The 15,821-nt window shown below is 44.7% G+C and overlaps 1 protein-coding gene and 1 long non-coding RNA gene across 8 annotated transcripts in view; one reads left to right on the top strand and one right to left on the bottom strand.

Moving 5' to 3' along the window:
* UBE4B (ubiquitination factor E4B) overlaps positions 1 to 15,821 on the bottom strand; it is a 121,560-nt gene that overhangs the window by 68,826 nt on the left and 36,913 nt on the right. For all 7 annotated transcript variants that reach the window (XM_045035063.1, XM_023258089.2, XM_023258090.2 and 4 more), the window contains exon 2: positions 14,087 to 14,273. In XM_045035063.1, coding sequence (XP_044890998.1) covers positions 14,087 to 14,273 — 187 coding nt within the window. The remainder of the gene's footprint in view (positions 1 to 14,086; positions 14,274 to 15,821) is intronic.
* LOC123379465 lies at positions 12,303 to 15,652 on the top strand. The gene is made up of 3 exons (XR_006583899.1): positions 12,303 to 12,413; positions 12,899 to 12,970; positions 13,727 to 15,652. It is a non-coding gene; the product is annotated as an uncharacterized LOC123379465 (long non-coding RNA).

Here is a 15,821-nt window from a genome sequence, read left to right as displayed (position 1 = left end):
ATGGCAGCTATCCAAACTTTTATTACTAATAAGAGCTTGTTAAAGGTAAATTATCCATTCTGTGTGGGAAGGCCATGATTTTAAAGGAAATAAGGAGGATTTTATTTCTCTAAGATTTGCCTCCCAGAACGGTAGTATTTCCTGAATGCTATTTCCTTTCAGGTATAAGCCAGACCAAGTGCCTATTTAAGCTGTAACACTAGATCTAGTCCAGTATTTTACACACACACACACACACACACACACACACACACACACACACACACACAAAGGGGCTTGCTGAATTATAGTATAAAAAGAAGCACAGAATTGCCAGAAGGTACCTTAAAGCCCCAATAAAACTGTTAAAAAGGTGTGCGGGTGGTGGGGAGTGACTTTACAATCTTAGCCATCTTCTTTTACAGATGAGAATATGGAGACCTGTGAAGTCTAAGAACTTCCTTTAGCAAGTCAGAAACAGAGGCAAGATTAAAACGCATGTCTCTTGACTCCAAGGAAAATGCTATTTCCTCTACCCCAAACTGCTGAACAATTCTTGATCACAGCTATTTTAAATCAAAGCTATATGTTTCTACATCCTAAAATTATAAAAGCTGGGGCGCCTGGGTGCCTCAGTCGGTTAAGTGTTCGATTTTGGCTCAGGTCATGATTTCAAGGATTGTGGGTTCGAGCCCTGTGTCAGGCTCTGTGCTGACAGCTCAGAGTCTGGAGCCCTCTCTCTCTTTGCCCCTCCCCCACTCGTGCTCTGTCTCTCTCTCAAAAATAAACATTAAAATAAATAAAATTATAAAAGCAAAACTTAAAAAGGTATTAGTGTTATAAAAAGAATCATTCCTTCCACTACTTATCAAAATTCTAAGGCTTATTTAACATAGATCTTGACAATGAGCTAAGCTAAAAGGTTAACATTCATGGAAAATACAAAGTACACTAGTACTTTCTTTGGCCAATACCAAACTCACCCTCTCAATACGACTTATAATGAACATTTTCTACTCCATAAAACCGACTCATATATTCAGTCAGCAGCTAACTTCCTAGTGAAAACATTTTGTTCTTGTGACTAAACACAAATAAAATGAAATTTCAAACGTGTAAAGAAACATAGTGGTATCTAAAATATCGAGACAAGAAGACCAACAACTCGAATTAGAAAAATGGTTTGATCTTCTTATTTATGAGATGGGATGAGCCTGGGGCACCTGATAGTGCCAGCAAGACAGTGCTCAAAAAAATAAAATAAAATAAAAGGATGACTGTGCCAAACAGAGTCGTCAACCCAAAAGAGATCCCAATGACCAAAGCTAGAACAATTTGTGTAAAATAATAAAGCAAAAATAAATAATAATTTGAATTATAACTCAAAGTACAAAATAAATATACATGAGTTCATACCGATGTATGTAAGCATTAACTTAGTAACTGGGGAGAAGGGGGTGAATGTCCCTTACAGAAGAATCCCAAATAATGTATCTATATGTAGATACTCCCCACTCCAGAAGGTAAAACTTAGCTCCCACTGCTTGAGTGGGGTAGGCTGGACTTAAGAACTCACTACTGAAGAATTGAGTCTGGAAAGGGAAAAGAATCGTTACTTCACAGTAGAGAGACCTGGCAGACTGCAGCTTAACTCGGTGAAGGTCAACGTGACCGGCAGTGCAGCAGGGCCTTTTGCCTGTGTGATATTCTCCCCCCTAAAACCCCACACCCCAGACTAATCTTGAGAAAAACACTAGACGAAGCCGAATTAAGAGACATTCTATACAATGCTCTTCAAAACTGTCAAGAAAATGAAAAGCACAGAAACACTGAGAAACTGTCACAGGCCAAAGGAGATTCTTTAGTTTGGTTAATAGCAGTATACCAAAGATTTTTATGGTTTCAGGTCTCACAGTTAGGTCTAGTTCCTCGTGTATTTTAGATATTAGCCACTTATCAGATACACGATTTGCACATTTTTTCTCCCATTCTAGAAGCTGCCTTTTCAGTGTTGATGGTTTCCTTTGCTTCACGGAACCTTTTTACTTTGATATGGTCCTACTTGTTTATTTTTGCTTTTGTTACCTTTGCTTTTGGAGTCAGAGCCAAAAACCAGCGCCAAGACTGATGTCAAGGTACTTACCATGAGCCTATGTTGTCTGCTAGGAGTTTCATGGTTTCCAGTCTTACATTCAAGTCTTTACCCATTTTCAGCTACTTTTTGTGTGGTGTAAGACAGTCCAGCTTCATTCTGTCGCATATGGCTGTCCATTTGCTGAAGAGACTGCCCCCAATGTACATTCATGGCTCCTTTGTCATAAATTAATTGACCATATATGGGTGGTCAGTTTCTGGGCTCTCTATTCTTTTCCATTAACCTATGTGAATGTTTTCATGCCAGGTCATGCAATTTTGATTACTATAGCTTTGTAACAGCTTGAAATCAGGTAGTGTGACACCTTCAGCTTTGTTCTTCTTTCTCAGGACTGTTTTGGCTATTTGGGGTCTTCTGTGGTTCTGTATAAATTTTAGGATTATTCTATTTCTGTGAAAATGCCACTGGAATTTTCATAGGGATTGCATTGAATCTACAGATTGCTTTAGCTTGGTATGGACATTTTATCAATATTAATTCTTTCAATCCATGAGCACAGAAGATCTTTCCATTTATCTGTGTCTTTTTAAAATTCTTCCATCAACACCTTGTAGTTTTCAGTGCATACATCTTCCACCTCCTTGGTTAAATTTATTCCTTGATATTTTGTTCTTTTTGATGCAATTGTACATGGGATTATTTTATTTCTATTTCCAATAGTCCATTACAAGCGTATGGAAACACAAGAGATTTTTGTATATTGATTTTTTTACCTGACAACTTTATTGAATTATCAAGTTTTAACAGTATTTGGGTGGAGTCTTCAGCGTTTTGTACACATAGTATCAAGTCGCCTGCAAATAGTGACAGTTCTACTTCCTTTCCAATCCTGATGTGTGGTTTTTGTTTTTGTTTTTTTTGCCTAATTGCCTGGTTAGAACTTCCGAAATTGGGTTGAATAAAAGTGGCAGGAATGAGCAAACTTCTTTTGTTCGTAATCTTAGAGGGAAACTTTTTGGGTTTTCACCCTTGAGTGTAACGTTAGCTGTGGACCGGTCAAACATGCCTTTATTACACTGAGGCACATTCCCTCTATACGCACTTTGTTGAGAGTTTTTATCATAAATGGATGTTGAATTTTGTCAAACGCTTATTCCGCAAGCTCATACGATTTTTATCCTCCGTTTGCTAATGTGGTGTATCGCACTGGTTGGCATGCAGATGTTGAACCCTCCCTAGATCCCAGAAATAAATCCCACTTGATCACAGTATACGTATGATCCTTTAGCATACTACTGATTTTGGTTAGCTAATATCTTGTTGAGGATTTCCGCACCTATATTCATCACAGATACTGGCCTATAATTTTCTTTTCTCGTGGTGTCCTTTCCTGATTTGTTTGGGCACCAGGGTAACGGCTAGCCCCACAGAATTGTCTGGAAGTATCCGTCCCTCTTCCTCTTCTTTTTTTTGCGGCGGCGGGGCGGGGGATAGAGTTAGAGAAGGGTTGATATTAATTCCTTGAGTTCACTAGTGAAGCTGTGTCTGGTCCTGGACTTTTGTTTGTTGGGAGGTTTTTGATTACAGACTCAAGTCTCCTTACTAGTAATCAGGCTATTTAGATTTTCTGTTTCTTCATGATCCCGTCTTAGAAGGCTGTGCGTCAAAATATTAGTATTTCTTTTTGTTGTTGTTTTAATTAAAACATTAGTATTTCTTAAATGCACGCCCTTACACTCCAATCGGGAGCTTGGAGACAGATGGCGAGAAAAACCGCTAGCATATTCCCAAATCAAAAAAAGAGTTACTTCCTGGATGCAGACCTACTATGAGCTCAACAGAGAAGAGAAATGTAAGATAGCTTTATTCAGAGTTTGCAATCTAGTTAGCAAAACAAGATAAATGCACACAAAATTAAGAATGGCATGTGCAGCACAATTTCTAAGGGTTTGAAGTGTCTGGAGTGAGTGTGATGGTTACTGGAGCAGGAGCAGAGTTGCTCTGAAAACAGGAAATGAAGTTAAATGAAGGGGGGCGGGGGGCTCATCACAGAGGACCCTGAAAGTTCCTGGACTGCATTCAGGTGCAAACACGGAGACAAGGAGGACTTCTGAGCAGGTGACATGTCTGATCTCGCCTACTGAGCCATCAAGTCCCTCAAGAGATAGGAACTGCATTTTCTGGAAACCACTCTCACACACCATTTACTTCTGTGCCTTCCCTAGACTTGAGAGCACGAACTAAGCAGTGGAAGCAGCAATTTTGTGATGTTCACGTCCCACTATGTGGGCAGAGTGCTAGCGGGGAGTTTGGTTGGAGTCAGAGGCAACAGAAGCTCAAGGACCAGGTTGACCTGAATGGAGACAGAGGAGGAGAAAAAAGGGATCAAGCCCAGGTCGAAACAGGAAGCTGATTCCCAGAGCTAAGAAGACGTCAGACTTCCTCCAGATTCACAAAATAAATATCATGATCCTAGCAATAATGTCATACAATGCAGCCCATTATAATAAAAACACATACAGAACATCCTCCCCCTTTTGGTGGCCAAAACACATGCAAAACATGACCCCCTTGGGTAGCCGAAAAGTCACCCCAATGAGACGAAATGACTGTGCTGGTATAGGGTACACCAGGTACAACTAAAGCAAAAAAGATTTCAACACCACCAAGAGCCTCCCAAGCCCCGCAGATGTGAGGGGTCTCACTACAGCCCTCTGGCCTTGGGACTTGTGCCTGAGCTGGGCCTCCAGCTTGCTTCTGAATCACCCTCCAGCCCTCTCTCTCCCCCAAGTGGGGGGAGACGAAGCTATAGACCAAGTGGAAACAATAGGGCTTCTTTCTGAAGAAGAAAAAAAAGATTTAAATACTGGATTAGCAATCAACAGTAGGACGAAGGGTTATAATTTTGTCACTGCTAACAGCATTCTTAGCCAAAGACAATTTATTATAAAAGCATGATTCTGATTTTGTTGAAATTTCTACAAAGGTACCACTATTAAGTAACAAAGTTCTGTATCAAAACCGGAGAAGGAAATTGAAGGGAAATTGAAGACGACCACTCTGCATCAATCATCACCAAGTCCATTTTTGCCCCAGGACCTCGGCATCTGCTGTTCCTTCTGTCAGGAAAGAACACCCAACAGATAACCACTTGGTTTGCTCCCCAGCTTCATTCAGGCTTCTGTTGAAACGTCATCTTCTTAATGAGGCCTCAGTCGTCCCTACCTTAAAACAGCAATGCCTTCCTCCCTCGCCAATACTGACTCCCAACATAATTCTCTCTTTTCTCCACAAGAATTCTCACCACCTGACAGATTTTATGGTTTCTAAACACAGTTTGTCTTCTCTTACTAGACTATACGCGACGTGACCCAGAACAGAACCTAACAAACACACGACAGGATTTAAATGCAAAGGTATTAAATAAAGGCTGCATGAACCCACAGCACTCAGTGGATAGCTGATAACAACCGATACAAACCAAAATGTAGAACAGATAATAAAACATGTCAAGCAAATTTGGAGGGTTTGGAATAACAACTGTAATGGGATATGGAAGGATGTTCCCTATCTTCAAAAGTAATAATCCTGGGGTGTTTTTTTTGGGGGGGGGGGGGAATGGTTATTTAAGTAGGCTCCACACCCAACGTGGGGCTTTGAATTCATGAGCCCTGAGGCTCAAAAGTCGAATGCTCTACCGACTGAGCCAGCCAGGCACCCCAATCTTGTTTGTTTGTTTGTTTGTTTAAGGCAGAATTTTCACAGTCAGATAAACACTTGTGTGAAATTCTCCAAAAAAAAACCTGACACCACAGAGGTGGCAGCGGGAGGCAGAGACTACCTGTGACCGCACCAGCATGGAGAGCTCCACACGAGGACATCCCCTCCTGCCAGACACGGGGTCCTCGGACACTGCTGCTGAGTGAGACTTGCCCATCTCTGCTTGCATCCATAACTCCCACCACAGTGCCTAGCAAATGGAAGGCATTATGCAAGTGTTCGAAGGCATCGATGGAAACAGGACCAAGACCATCTTCAAACATAAGAAGAATTTAGGTTAAACTAGTTTTCAGTATGTTAAAGACTAGCAGTCAGACAGAGGAAAGGGCTTCTGTGTTTCTTTCTGATCCAAACCCTGGAACTAGCCCAGAGGCCAAACACATCATCTGGTTTCTCGCTCCCTGCACACAGGCCCTGTTGTTCATTTCTGCTCCCAGAGCAGAGGTTCTTTTCCACAGATGGAGACGGAAATCAGGGGGCCGAAATTACAGTAGCTGTTTGATTAGCTGCTAGATCTTTTATTTAAAGCATTATCATGGAAGCACATAAATTACTATGTCACAATCTTTAAAAACATTGTGATAACCGTATTTCTGTATAATTGGTTTCCTTTGTAATCCTCCGTTTTATGATATACGTTTAAAACTACGCTTGGAGAGGCTGATCAAAGGCTTCACCGGTTTGCCAGAACTCATGGAATGACAACAGTCTTTTAAGAACGCCAGCTCCGGAGGGTAGAAAAGGCACCCGGAGAACTTGGTCCACCAGACTTAATAATCCTGTCAAGATAAAACCAGCTGATAAAGGACTCACTGGGGACTCTTGTGCAAGAATGACCACGTCTTCAGAGAGGTCACGACAGCCAGGAAGGGTGAGGCTTCAGTTGGATATATTCAAGATGTCTGAGAGGTAGACATCAGAGGGAACAGAAGGAAGATAAGTATGATTTCAAAACAGGACTGTAAAATAAAAATCCTCCAGGACGGTTAAGAGTTCCTGAAGGCTGGGCAAAGCAATCTAAAGATGGGGGAAGGAACTAAGAAAACCAGTTTGTCCTCCCAGGAACTTAATGAGCACAGGTTTTTCAAAGGAAATGAAAGAACACCTTCTCCCCGCCCGGATGGTAAGTTCTTCCAGGAAAGAAATTGGACCTCGCTCATCTTCACGTTCCCATGACTTGCTGCCGGGTCTGGCCCACAGGAAGCCCTAAATAAACGTCAGTGAACGGACACGTAAATGCAACAGAATCAATGACAGCTGTAAAAAAGTGACAATTAGCTGTAGGAAAAATATTACCCACACGCACAAAGTTTTAAGACAGGCAAAAGCAATGTCATATTAACAGTGCGGTAAAAGAGAGAGAGAGAGAGAGGGAGAGAGAGAGAAAGAAAAAAACGTCTGAGCATGATAAATGCAAAATTCTGAACAGCAGTGACCTGCTGGTGTGGGGGAGAGGGGTGGAGAGCCAGAGACTCCGTCAGGGGTTCAAGGCATTACTATGTCTCACATACGTTATCTATCGTGTAGGTCCAGAATACTCTGTAGTAAGCTTTTTGGCAAAATCTTAGAAAAAAATTGGCTTACGGGCTTTTTAAACTCTGCTCCGAGTGCCAGGAAAAGCAAAGAGACAGACTAAAGTGGGTCACAGTGAAAGACTTATGTTAGTAAATGTTCTCTAAATAGAACTCAAGGGGTACCTGGCTGGCTATGTCGGTGCGGCACGCGACGCTTGATCTCGGGGTTGTGAGTCCGAGCCCCACGTTGGACGTAGAGATTACTTTTTAAAAACATCAATTTAATCAATCAATCAAGCTCAAGTCTTATTTTGCATCTAACATTCCCAAGAAACTATTTTTTCTTTCATTTATTCACTTAACTAGTGGCACTAACAGAGTGCCTACTATGTGCCAGCATGGTTCTGGGGACAAGGGAATGAACAGCAGTGGTGAGGTCCCTGCTCTAACCTCATGTTCTAAAGGGAGGAGAGGGGCGCCTGGGTGGCCCAGTTGGTTGAGTCATGATCTCATAGTTTGTGAGTCTGAGCCCCACATCGGGCTCTCCTCTGCTGATGCAGAGCCCACTTTGGATCCTCTGGCCCCCTCTCTTCTGCCCCTCCCCTGCTGGAGCTCTCTTTCAGAAATAAACAAACATTAAAAAATTAAAAAAAAAAAAAAAGAGAGAGAAGAGGGGATGGTGATTAAAGAAAAAAAATCCATAAACGGTATTTCCACTGGGAAGCAGGGTCTTTGCAGATGTATTCAAGTTCAGATGATGTCACATTGGATCAGAATGGTCCCTTAATCCAGTAACTGGTGTCCTCACAAGAAGAGGGCAACGTGAACACAGATACATACACAGAGGCAAGGCCGTGAAAAGACACAGGACATCGCGGTGGTGCTGCCTCAGGCCAAGAAACACCAAGGATGGCCGGCAACCAACAGAAACTAGAAGAGGCAAGGTTCTTCATCAGGGCCTTCCAAGGAAGCACGGCCCCGCCAACACCTTTAACTTTCGACTTCTTCCCTCTGGAGTTGTGACAGAATAAAACTCTGTGGTTTCAAGCCATCCAGTCTGCGATACTTTGTCACGGCGGCCCGAGGAACTCCATGCAGAAGCAGGCAGCGTGGTGAGAAGCCGGGACCACAGATGGGAGAGCAACTTGGAAGACTCGCTGGAGCTCCCCGGCCCTTGTTCTAGTTCCCTGCAGCACAAAGCATCCCCACTGAGAAGGCGGCCACAGGACTACCACGTCACTCCTGGGCGAGGCCTCCTCTCCACGGGCAGGGGTCTACCCGTATCTGTGTCTGTCAGAAAGCACGTCTCCGTTCTGGAACAGAAGTCTCTCCTTCATATTCAGTGGACAATACATCTACCCGCTGGCCCTCCGTCTACCATCAAGGACCACAGAAAACAAGCACAGGCCATCATCTTCCTCATGGCAGCTTTTCACATTTTTTTAACATAACACTATCACCCCCTCTTGAGATTTTCTCTTAAGTTATATGTGCCTATGTCATTTGGGTCATTTTCTCTCGTGAGCCACTTATTAATTCCACCAAGTAACAGACTGAACGTGGCCGGTACTGTTAAAGGCACTGGGATACAGCAGTCAGTAAAATGGATACAAGTCCCTGGCCTGTGGGGCTTACGCTATAGTAGGCGAAGCAGAGAAGACAGGATAAGCAAGTCATGTGTGTGCTACGTCAGCTGGTGACAAAAGCTCAGAGAAAAAGTTATCCATGTCAGATAGAGGCGGCACCTTCAGACAGTAAGGCCAACAAAAGTCACCCTTGTATAAACATCCGAAGAAGTGAATGAAAAAGCCACATGGGTTTTAGGGGCTGAGCCTTCCAGCAACAGAGGTCACGGCCGAAATGTCCAGGAAGAGCAAGGAAGCCAGTATGGCTAGAGCAGAGGAGCAGCAAGGAGGAGGAGCACAGTGGGAAAGGAGGTCAGAGCCGAAATAGGGCCGGTTCACACACAGCCCTGGGTCAAGGTGAGGGCTTTGACTCTCATTCTCCATGAGACGGCGAGCCAGTGGAGGGAACCAACAGAACGCTGACATGACCCATCTTACGGGGTGCTTGTTTTCTGTTTCATTTTGTTTAAACTTGTTTATTTGATAAATCTGTGAAACTCTCTTTATCCAACCTGCCAGGCGCATAGCTGATAATATCTACTGATCTGCGATTACGAATAGTAGTGATTACGGGAGAGACCTAATCGGGACTTCCCAGCACCGAGGTGTGCTGCCCAGAACTAACCAGCTGGAGCTGCCCGAGTCTTCCGTTAGTTTGTGACGGCAATGTAACGAGCTGGCTGTGAAAAATAACCCTGCTGTTATACGAGGATGGGCTTACGCTTCAGACTGGTGCTACCCTGAGATTGAAGTGAAGCGAGGGAAGGCGCGGCCGCTCCAGGAATCCAAGCAAGACATGCTCGTGCCCTGGAACCTACGTCAGGCCCACTACCTGTTTCTGTAAGTAGAGTTCTGCTGAAATGTAGCCGTGCTCTTTTGTTTATGTTTGTCTGTGGCTGTTTTTTGTGCTACAGGGGCAGAAAATAGCTGTGACAGAGGCTATGCAGCCTGCAAAACCAAAACATTTACTATCTGGCCCTTTACAGAAAGGGATAGCTGACCCCTGATCTAGAATATGAGGTAAAAAGATGAGGGAACGTTTCAGGCTTCAGCAACTAGGAAAAAAAAAAAAAAAAAAAAATGAGCTGGTATTTTCTGAGAGGGCGTTCCAGGAGAAGATAAGACAATTTTGGACGTGCTCTCTGTGAGATGCTTCTTAGACAGTGTGGGAGTCTGAGGTTCAAGGAATGGTTCTGGGCTGGAGAGCTCAACCTACAGACCAGCAACTTAGAGATGGTAAGTAAAGCTGGGAAACCAGATCGAATCAGTAAGAACATCGACACCGATGGAGAGGACAACAGGTTAAAATATCGACACCCAGCTCCCCGCCCCCCCCCCCCGGCCCCTGACATTTACACGTCAGGGAAACGACAAAGAACCATGTGGAGCCCCAAGAAGAAACAGAGACGGGAGGAAAACCAGGACAGTGCAGAGCTCTGGAAGCCAAAAGAAGAAAGTGTTGCAAGAAGAAGGCCCGAGCCCATCAGCTGGGGCTGAGCCGTTGACTCAGAGCACATCACAGGAGTCCTCACCTGACTGGATTCGCATCAGCAGTGGGTGCAAGGACAGAAGAAGGACACAGAGGCCAGGAAGCAACTCACTCTGGAGGTTCTGTTGTGATGCAGAGCAGAGCAGTGGGGTGGAAGCTGGCAGCAGAAATGAGATCAAGAGAGTTCCTTTACATGTATATTCCCAGGATGGGAGGAGGAACCACATGTAGAATGTTAAAAAAATAAAAGTTTTCCACTTCAGATGGAAAACCTGCCGGAGCAGGAAAGCTGGGAAGTGCTGGGGCAACAGCTCTGAGTTGGAGAGAGGAGGTGGGACCTGGGGACAGAATTCAGGAAGGGCAGGGAGCTTCGAGCTTAACAAAAGCAGGCCACACATACACGCAGGTAGGCGGACGCTACGATGGGAGCTCACATCGCTACTACGTCGCTGCCTGCACCTGCTTTCTCCGTGACCTAGGAAGGCAGCCCATCAGGCCAGAGCTGCACAGAGAATGAGGTGCTGTGGACTGAAGGAGAGGGTTCAAAACAGACCTGGGGAGCTGGAGAGCAAACAGGAAATACGCTGTAACTACCTGCCAGTATGAAGGGTCTGCTGGAGCGCGTGACCATGAATCTGAAATGAGACAGACAGCATGGTTCTGGTTTTTTCTCTAGCCTTGTTCCACTGCATGAGACAGACGGGAGCTGGGGAGTGGGACTGAAAACCAGGAGCATGGGGGTGGGGGTGGGGGTGGGGGGGGCGCCTGGGTGGCTCAGTCAGTTGAGTGCCTGACTTTGGCCCAGGTCATGATCTTGCGGTCTGTGAGTTCAAGCCCCACGTCGGGTTCTGTGCTGACAGCTCAGTCTGAAGCCTGCTTTGGATTCTGTGTCTCCCTCTGTCTCTGCCCCTCACTCTCTCTCCCTCCCTCCCTCCCTCTCTCCCTCCCTCCCTCCGTCTCTCTCTCTCTCTCTCTCTCTCTCTCTCTCTCTCTCTCTCTCTCAAAAATAAACAAACATTAAAAACAAACAAACAAACAAAAAAAAAAACCAGGAACATGGGGGGCACATGGCTGGCCCAGTCAGTAGAACATATGACCCTTGATCTCAGGGTTGCAAGTCTGAGCCCCACACTAGAGGTAGAGTTTACTTAAAAATAAAATCTTTAGGGGCACCTGGGTGGCTCAGTCGGTTGAGCATCTGATTCTTAACTTCAGCTCAGGTCATGAGCTCACGGCTTGTGGGTTCAAGCCCAACGTTGGGAGATTCTCTCTTTCTCTTCTTCTTCCCCTCTTCTGCTTATGCTCTCTTTTTCTCAAAATAAATAAATACATAAATAAAAATAAAATCTTAAAAAACAAAACAAAACCAGAAGCATGGTTTAATCCAGGAAGTAAGACAAAGCGAGAGAGAGGGGAGAGACAATGAGTGACTGTGGAATGTAAATGGGTCCAGGAGGGACGTGGGGACACCAGGGAAGGGAGAAGTGAAGAAAGTGGGACAGAGAGGGTGAGCCAGAAAGCTGAAGGCGGCAGTCAGGAAGTCACTGAGATGGAAAGATCTAGAGTATGACCAAGGCAGTGAGCGGCTGATGTCGGATGGAAGACCAGGTTACTAAGGGAAAGCAGCTCAAAAAAGCACGAGGGCAGAGTCCTGGAAGGTCATCCCTGTGGCTACTGAGATCATCATCACAAACCATGACACGGTGTTGGGGAGAGAGACAGTGGACCGAACGAGGCAGGGTGAGTGGGTTCAGAGGTCAGCTGTGACAAGGACAGGACTGGGGAACACGGTCTAATGACACAAGGTTCAAATCGATGTGTTCTTAGGGAGGAGGAAGCACGGTCTAGAAGAAATGAGGAAGGGCATAAACTCAGCAAGAGCACTGAAGGGAAAGCCCGTCCACAGAGAAGGACTCTTCCAGGGACTGACGGTGAGGATTTCGGAAAAGGGGATTGCGTGGGGAGAGGTGTCCATAACAAGCCATATGGAGATTGGAGACTGAGAGGCAAGGGATGAGGACCCGCGAGACCCAGTGGCTGACATAAGCAGGACAGGGCACATGCTGAAATGATTCCTGGTGGTCCCAAAGAGACAGGGTGCTGTGACCAGGCACACGCAGAGCTCGGTCTCCTGCCTGACTACCACTGGTGCAGCGTGACCTTAAGCCCCTCCGCATCCCACTAGCTCTCCCCGGACATTCTCCAGCATTCCAGGAGGCACTTGGCCATGGTGGAACCAACAGCACTGTTGGTGGCACCCTTCCCAAGGAAAGGGTAAAAACCCAACTGGAATCCTGAGCCTGTCCCCTACCGGAAGACGATCACAGCTTCTCAAATGTGTTCAGCAGCAACATTTCAGGCAAAGTCACTGTTTCTTGCTAACTGATGATTTAATCTGAACCTCTCTCACTTTTAGAGTCAACAGGAGGACGCATAAGCATTTATATTTACCTGGGGAAGAGTCTACGATAACGCCTATCGAGTAACGGTAACTGAAACCCTGCAAATACTTTTTAAAATTTTTTTAATGTTTATTTTTGAGAGAGAGAGAGAGAGAGAGAGAGAGAGTGAGTGCTCAAGTGGGGAAGGGACAGAGAGAGAGAGGGAGACATAGAATCTGAAGCAGGTTCCAGGCTCTGAGCTGTCAGCACAGAACCCAATGCAGGGCTCAAACTCACGTACCACAAAATCATGACCTGAGCCAAAGTCAGACACGTAACCGACTGAGCCACCCAGGCGCCCCTCTGCAAATACTTTTAATTGACGACTTACCTACTTCAGAAAGACAGATTATGTGGAAGGCAACTAAGGGAGAGTGCATTAAATGCAGAAATAACAATCATATTAAATTATTCAATGATGTGATGATGAATACAGGTCTGAATGCACCTGCTTTTTCAAATTAGAATCCTAAGTAATTATAATAATTATAATGATAATAATTCTCATGTTCAATAGAAAAGTTCACTTGACAAAAGATATTTTCAAATACGCAGGATGAATCAGTATCATTGTTTCCCAACAAAGACATACCTGGATATCAACGATGAGCCCATTAATTATAAAAAAAGAAATTTTCACAATAGTTAAATAATTGTCAACGAGACAGCTATAAACATCACATCAGGTGAACTTTTATACCGCAAAAATTCAGACAGTTCTGTTGACAACATTAAATGAACACATGGAAATCCGTAATTAGAGGCCTGTTATTTTGACCATTATTTCAATCTTGCCTTTTCAGATGATTTTGTCATAGAAGGAAAGCATCAACCAAACTCATAAAATCGGCTGAGCCAAATTAAGTCTTAATTGCCTTACCATCAGAAATTAAGACCTGGTCCTGTTTGAAACAAAGGATAAAAATTACAGAAAGGAAAACAATTAGTTTGAACAGATCACCATCAAAATGAATAGAGATGAACAAAACACAACGTAATGATGTTAATCTTTAAACTACTGCTTGCAGGATTTTGAACAGCTGCTGTCCCATGTTCTCGTCTGTGGAAATGCGGCCCAATCTTACCCCGTTGTGAAACTGTCACAACCATAAGCCTCACAGAAAGCCAGGACTAAATGTCCCAGGTATGAAAGTAAGGCTTACCTGATGCACCTATTGGGGAGGTAGCTGGGGTCATGTTGTGGACATTGAGACCAAGGCTCTGGGAGGGGCCCGGGGCTGATGCTGCTATGGGAGGCCCCAGCGGGTTCTCCCTCTGGGGCGAGGTGAGCGGGGTGGTGGGCTGGGAGGTCTGTCCACCAGCAAGTCGTGCGAGGCGCCTCCGTCGGATCTATAACGTGAGAGGGAGAAAAGACCCGTAACTCAACCGCAGAAAACACAATTCTGCCCGAGAAGAACAACATTAACGTCATCAACAACCATCGAAAACCACGCCGGAGCTTAACAACTAAATATGCCTGGAGGAAAAAAGGACCCACTCAAGGCAAGTACTGACGTGGCAGACAGGTACACACCTCCTAGTGCCTTACAATCCCTGTTTATCACACCTCCTTGACCGATAGTGTGACGCTACCGTAAGCATACTACGTTTCTAAACACGCTGAAGCTCGTTATTTGAATACAACTAGGTAACTTGGCCATTTTAAGTAAGTGAGATTTTAAATAAATGAGATTCACTAAAACAAAAGTTTCAAAAGTAACAAACGTTACAGTAAGACACAAACGTTACCATCGCTTTCAGCAGCAAAGTGATTAGATTCTTCTTGCTGAACTGCAATCAAAATATAATCGGCCGCTGCTTCCTTATAATACTCCAGGGTTAGCAAGTGATTACAAATATCTACCGCCAAATCCCAGCGCATCACAGAAACGTTTCCCTCACATTTTGACAGTCATTCATTTACAGCCAGGCAATAAACTCTCGCGGACCACCTGCTGTCCCACAGGCAGTGAGGATGTCTAACCAACCGTGATAAGGCTTCTGGTTCTGAGCAGGCATCAAAGACGCAAACCAACGAGGCTGCTTGTGCTCATTCCGTTACAGATAAGGAAGATGAAAGGGTCAGCCTGTGACAAACGCTAACAGGGATGGACCTAATCTGAACCAAGAACCTGCCATTCCGACCCTGCGGGAAAGCCGCTCCTTTTATCGTTCAAACGACCAAGAACATCCTAGTTCTTGACCCCAAACCCGAGAAGCCCACTCCTGTGTCCCTGCTGCAAATACATCCCTCGGTGACCTTACACAAAATCCTGAGGTTTGGTTGTTCATCTACCTACATCACTAGGATAAATCCCTCGAAGGAAAGATTAGGTCTTAATTATTGGAAATAAACAGGGAAGAAATAATTAAACACTGATGCAGCACTTAATCTCCCAGCAATGTTCTCAACACTTTATAAATCTATACTCACTGAATCCTCGTAATGAGTCTTCGTGGGTACTTAGGCCGATTTTACATGTGAGCAAACTGAGGCACAGGGGTTAGATACTTGCCTCGTTCATAAGTGGTAGGGCTGGAATTCGAACCCATGCAGTCCGGCTCTAGCGCCCACGCTCTTACCAGCAATCCAGCGGCCTGGGGATCCCTTGTGGTCTCCAAGACCCTCGCAGAGAGCACGTTGAGGCCAAAGCTATTTTTACAGTATCACTAAGATATCTGCCTCTTCAATCTCATTCTCAAGCGTCCAACGGGGTTTTCCAGAGGCTGCATGGCATGGCGTGTCGCAACAAATTAAAGGAGTTAACATGAAAATTCAGCTGTATTCTAGTAAATCAGACATTAAAAAGACCTGAAAAAGTCACTCTTCTCACAACTGTTTTGGAAAACGTAGTCGTTTTCGTTAAAAACACATTATTTAGGGGTGCCTAGGTGGCT

Source organism: Felis catus, chromosome C1, assembly GCF_018350175.1.
Source record: "Felis catus isolate Fca126 chromosome C1, F.catus_Fca126_mat1.0, whole genome shotgun sequence".
Classification (NCBI taxonomy): Eukaryota; Metazoa; Chordata; class Mammalia; order Carnivora; family Felidae; genus Felis; species Felis catus.
This window is presented reverse-complemented; position numbering and strand designations above follow the sequence as displayed.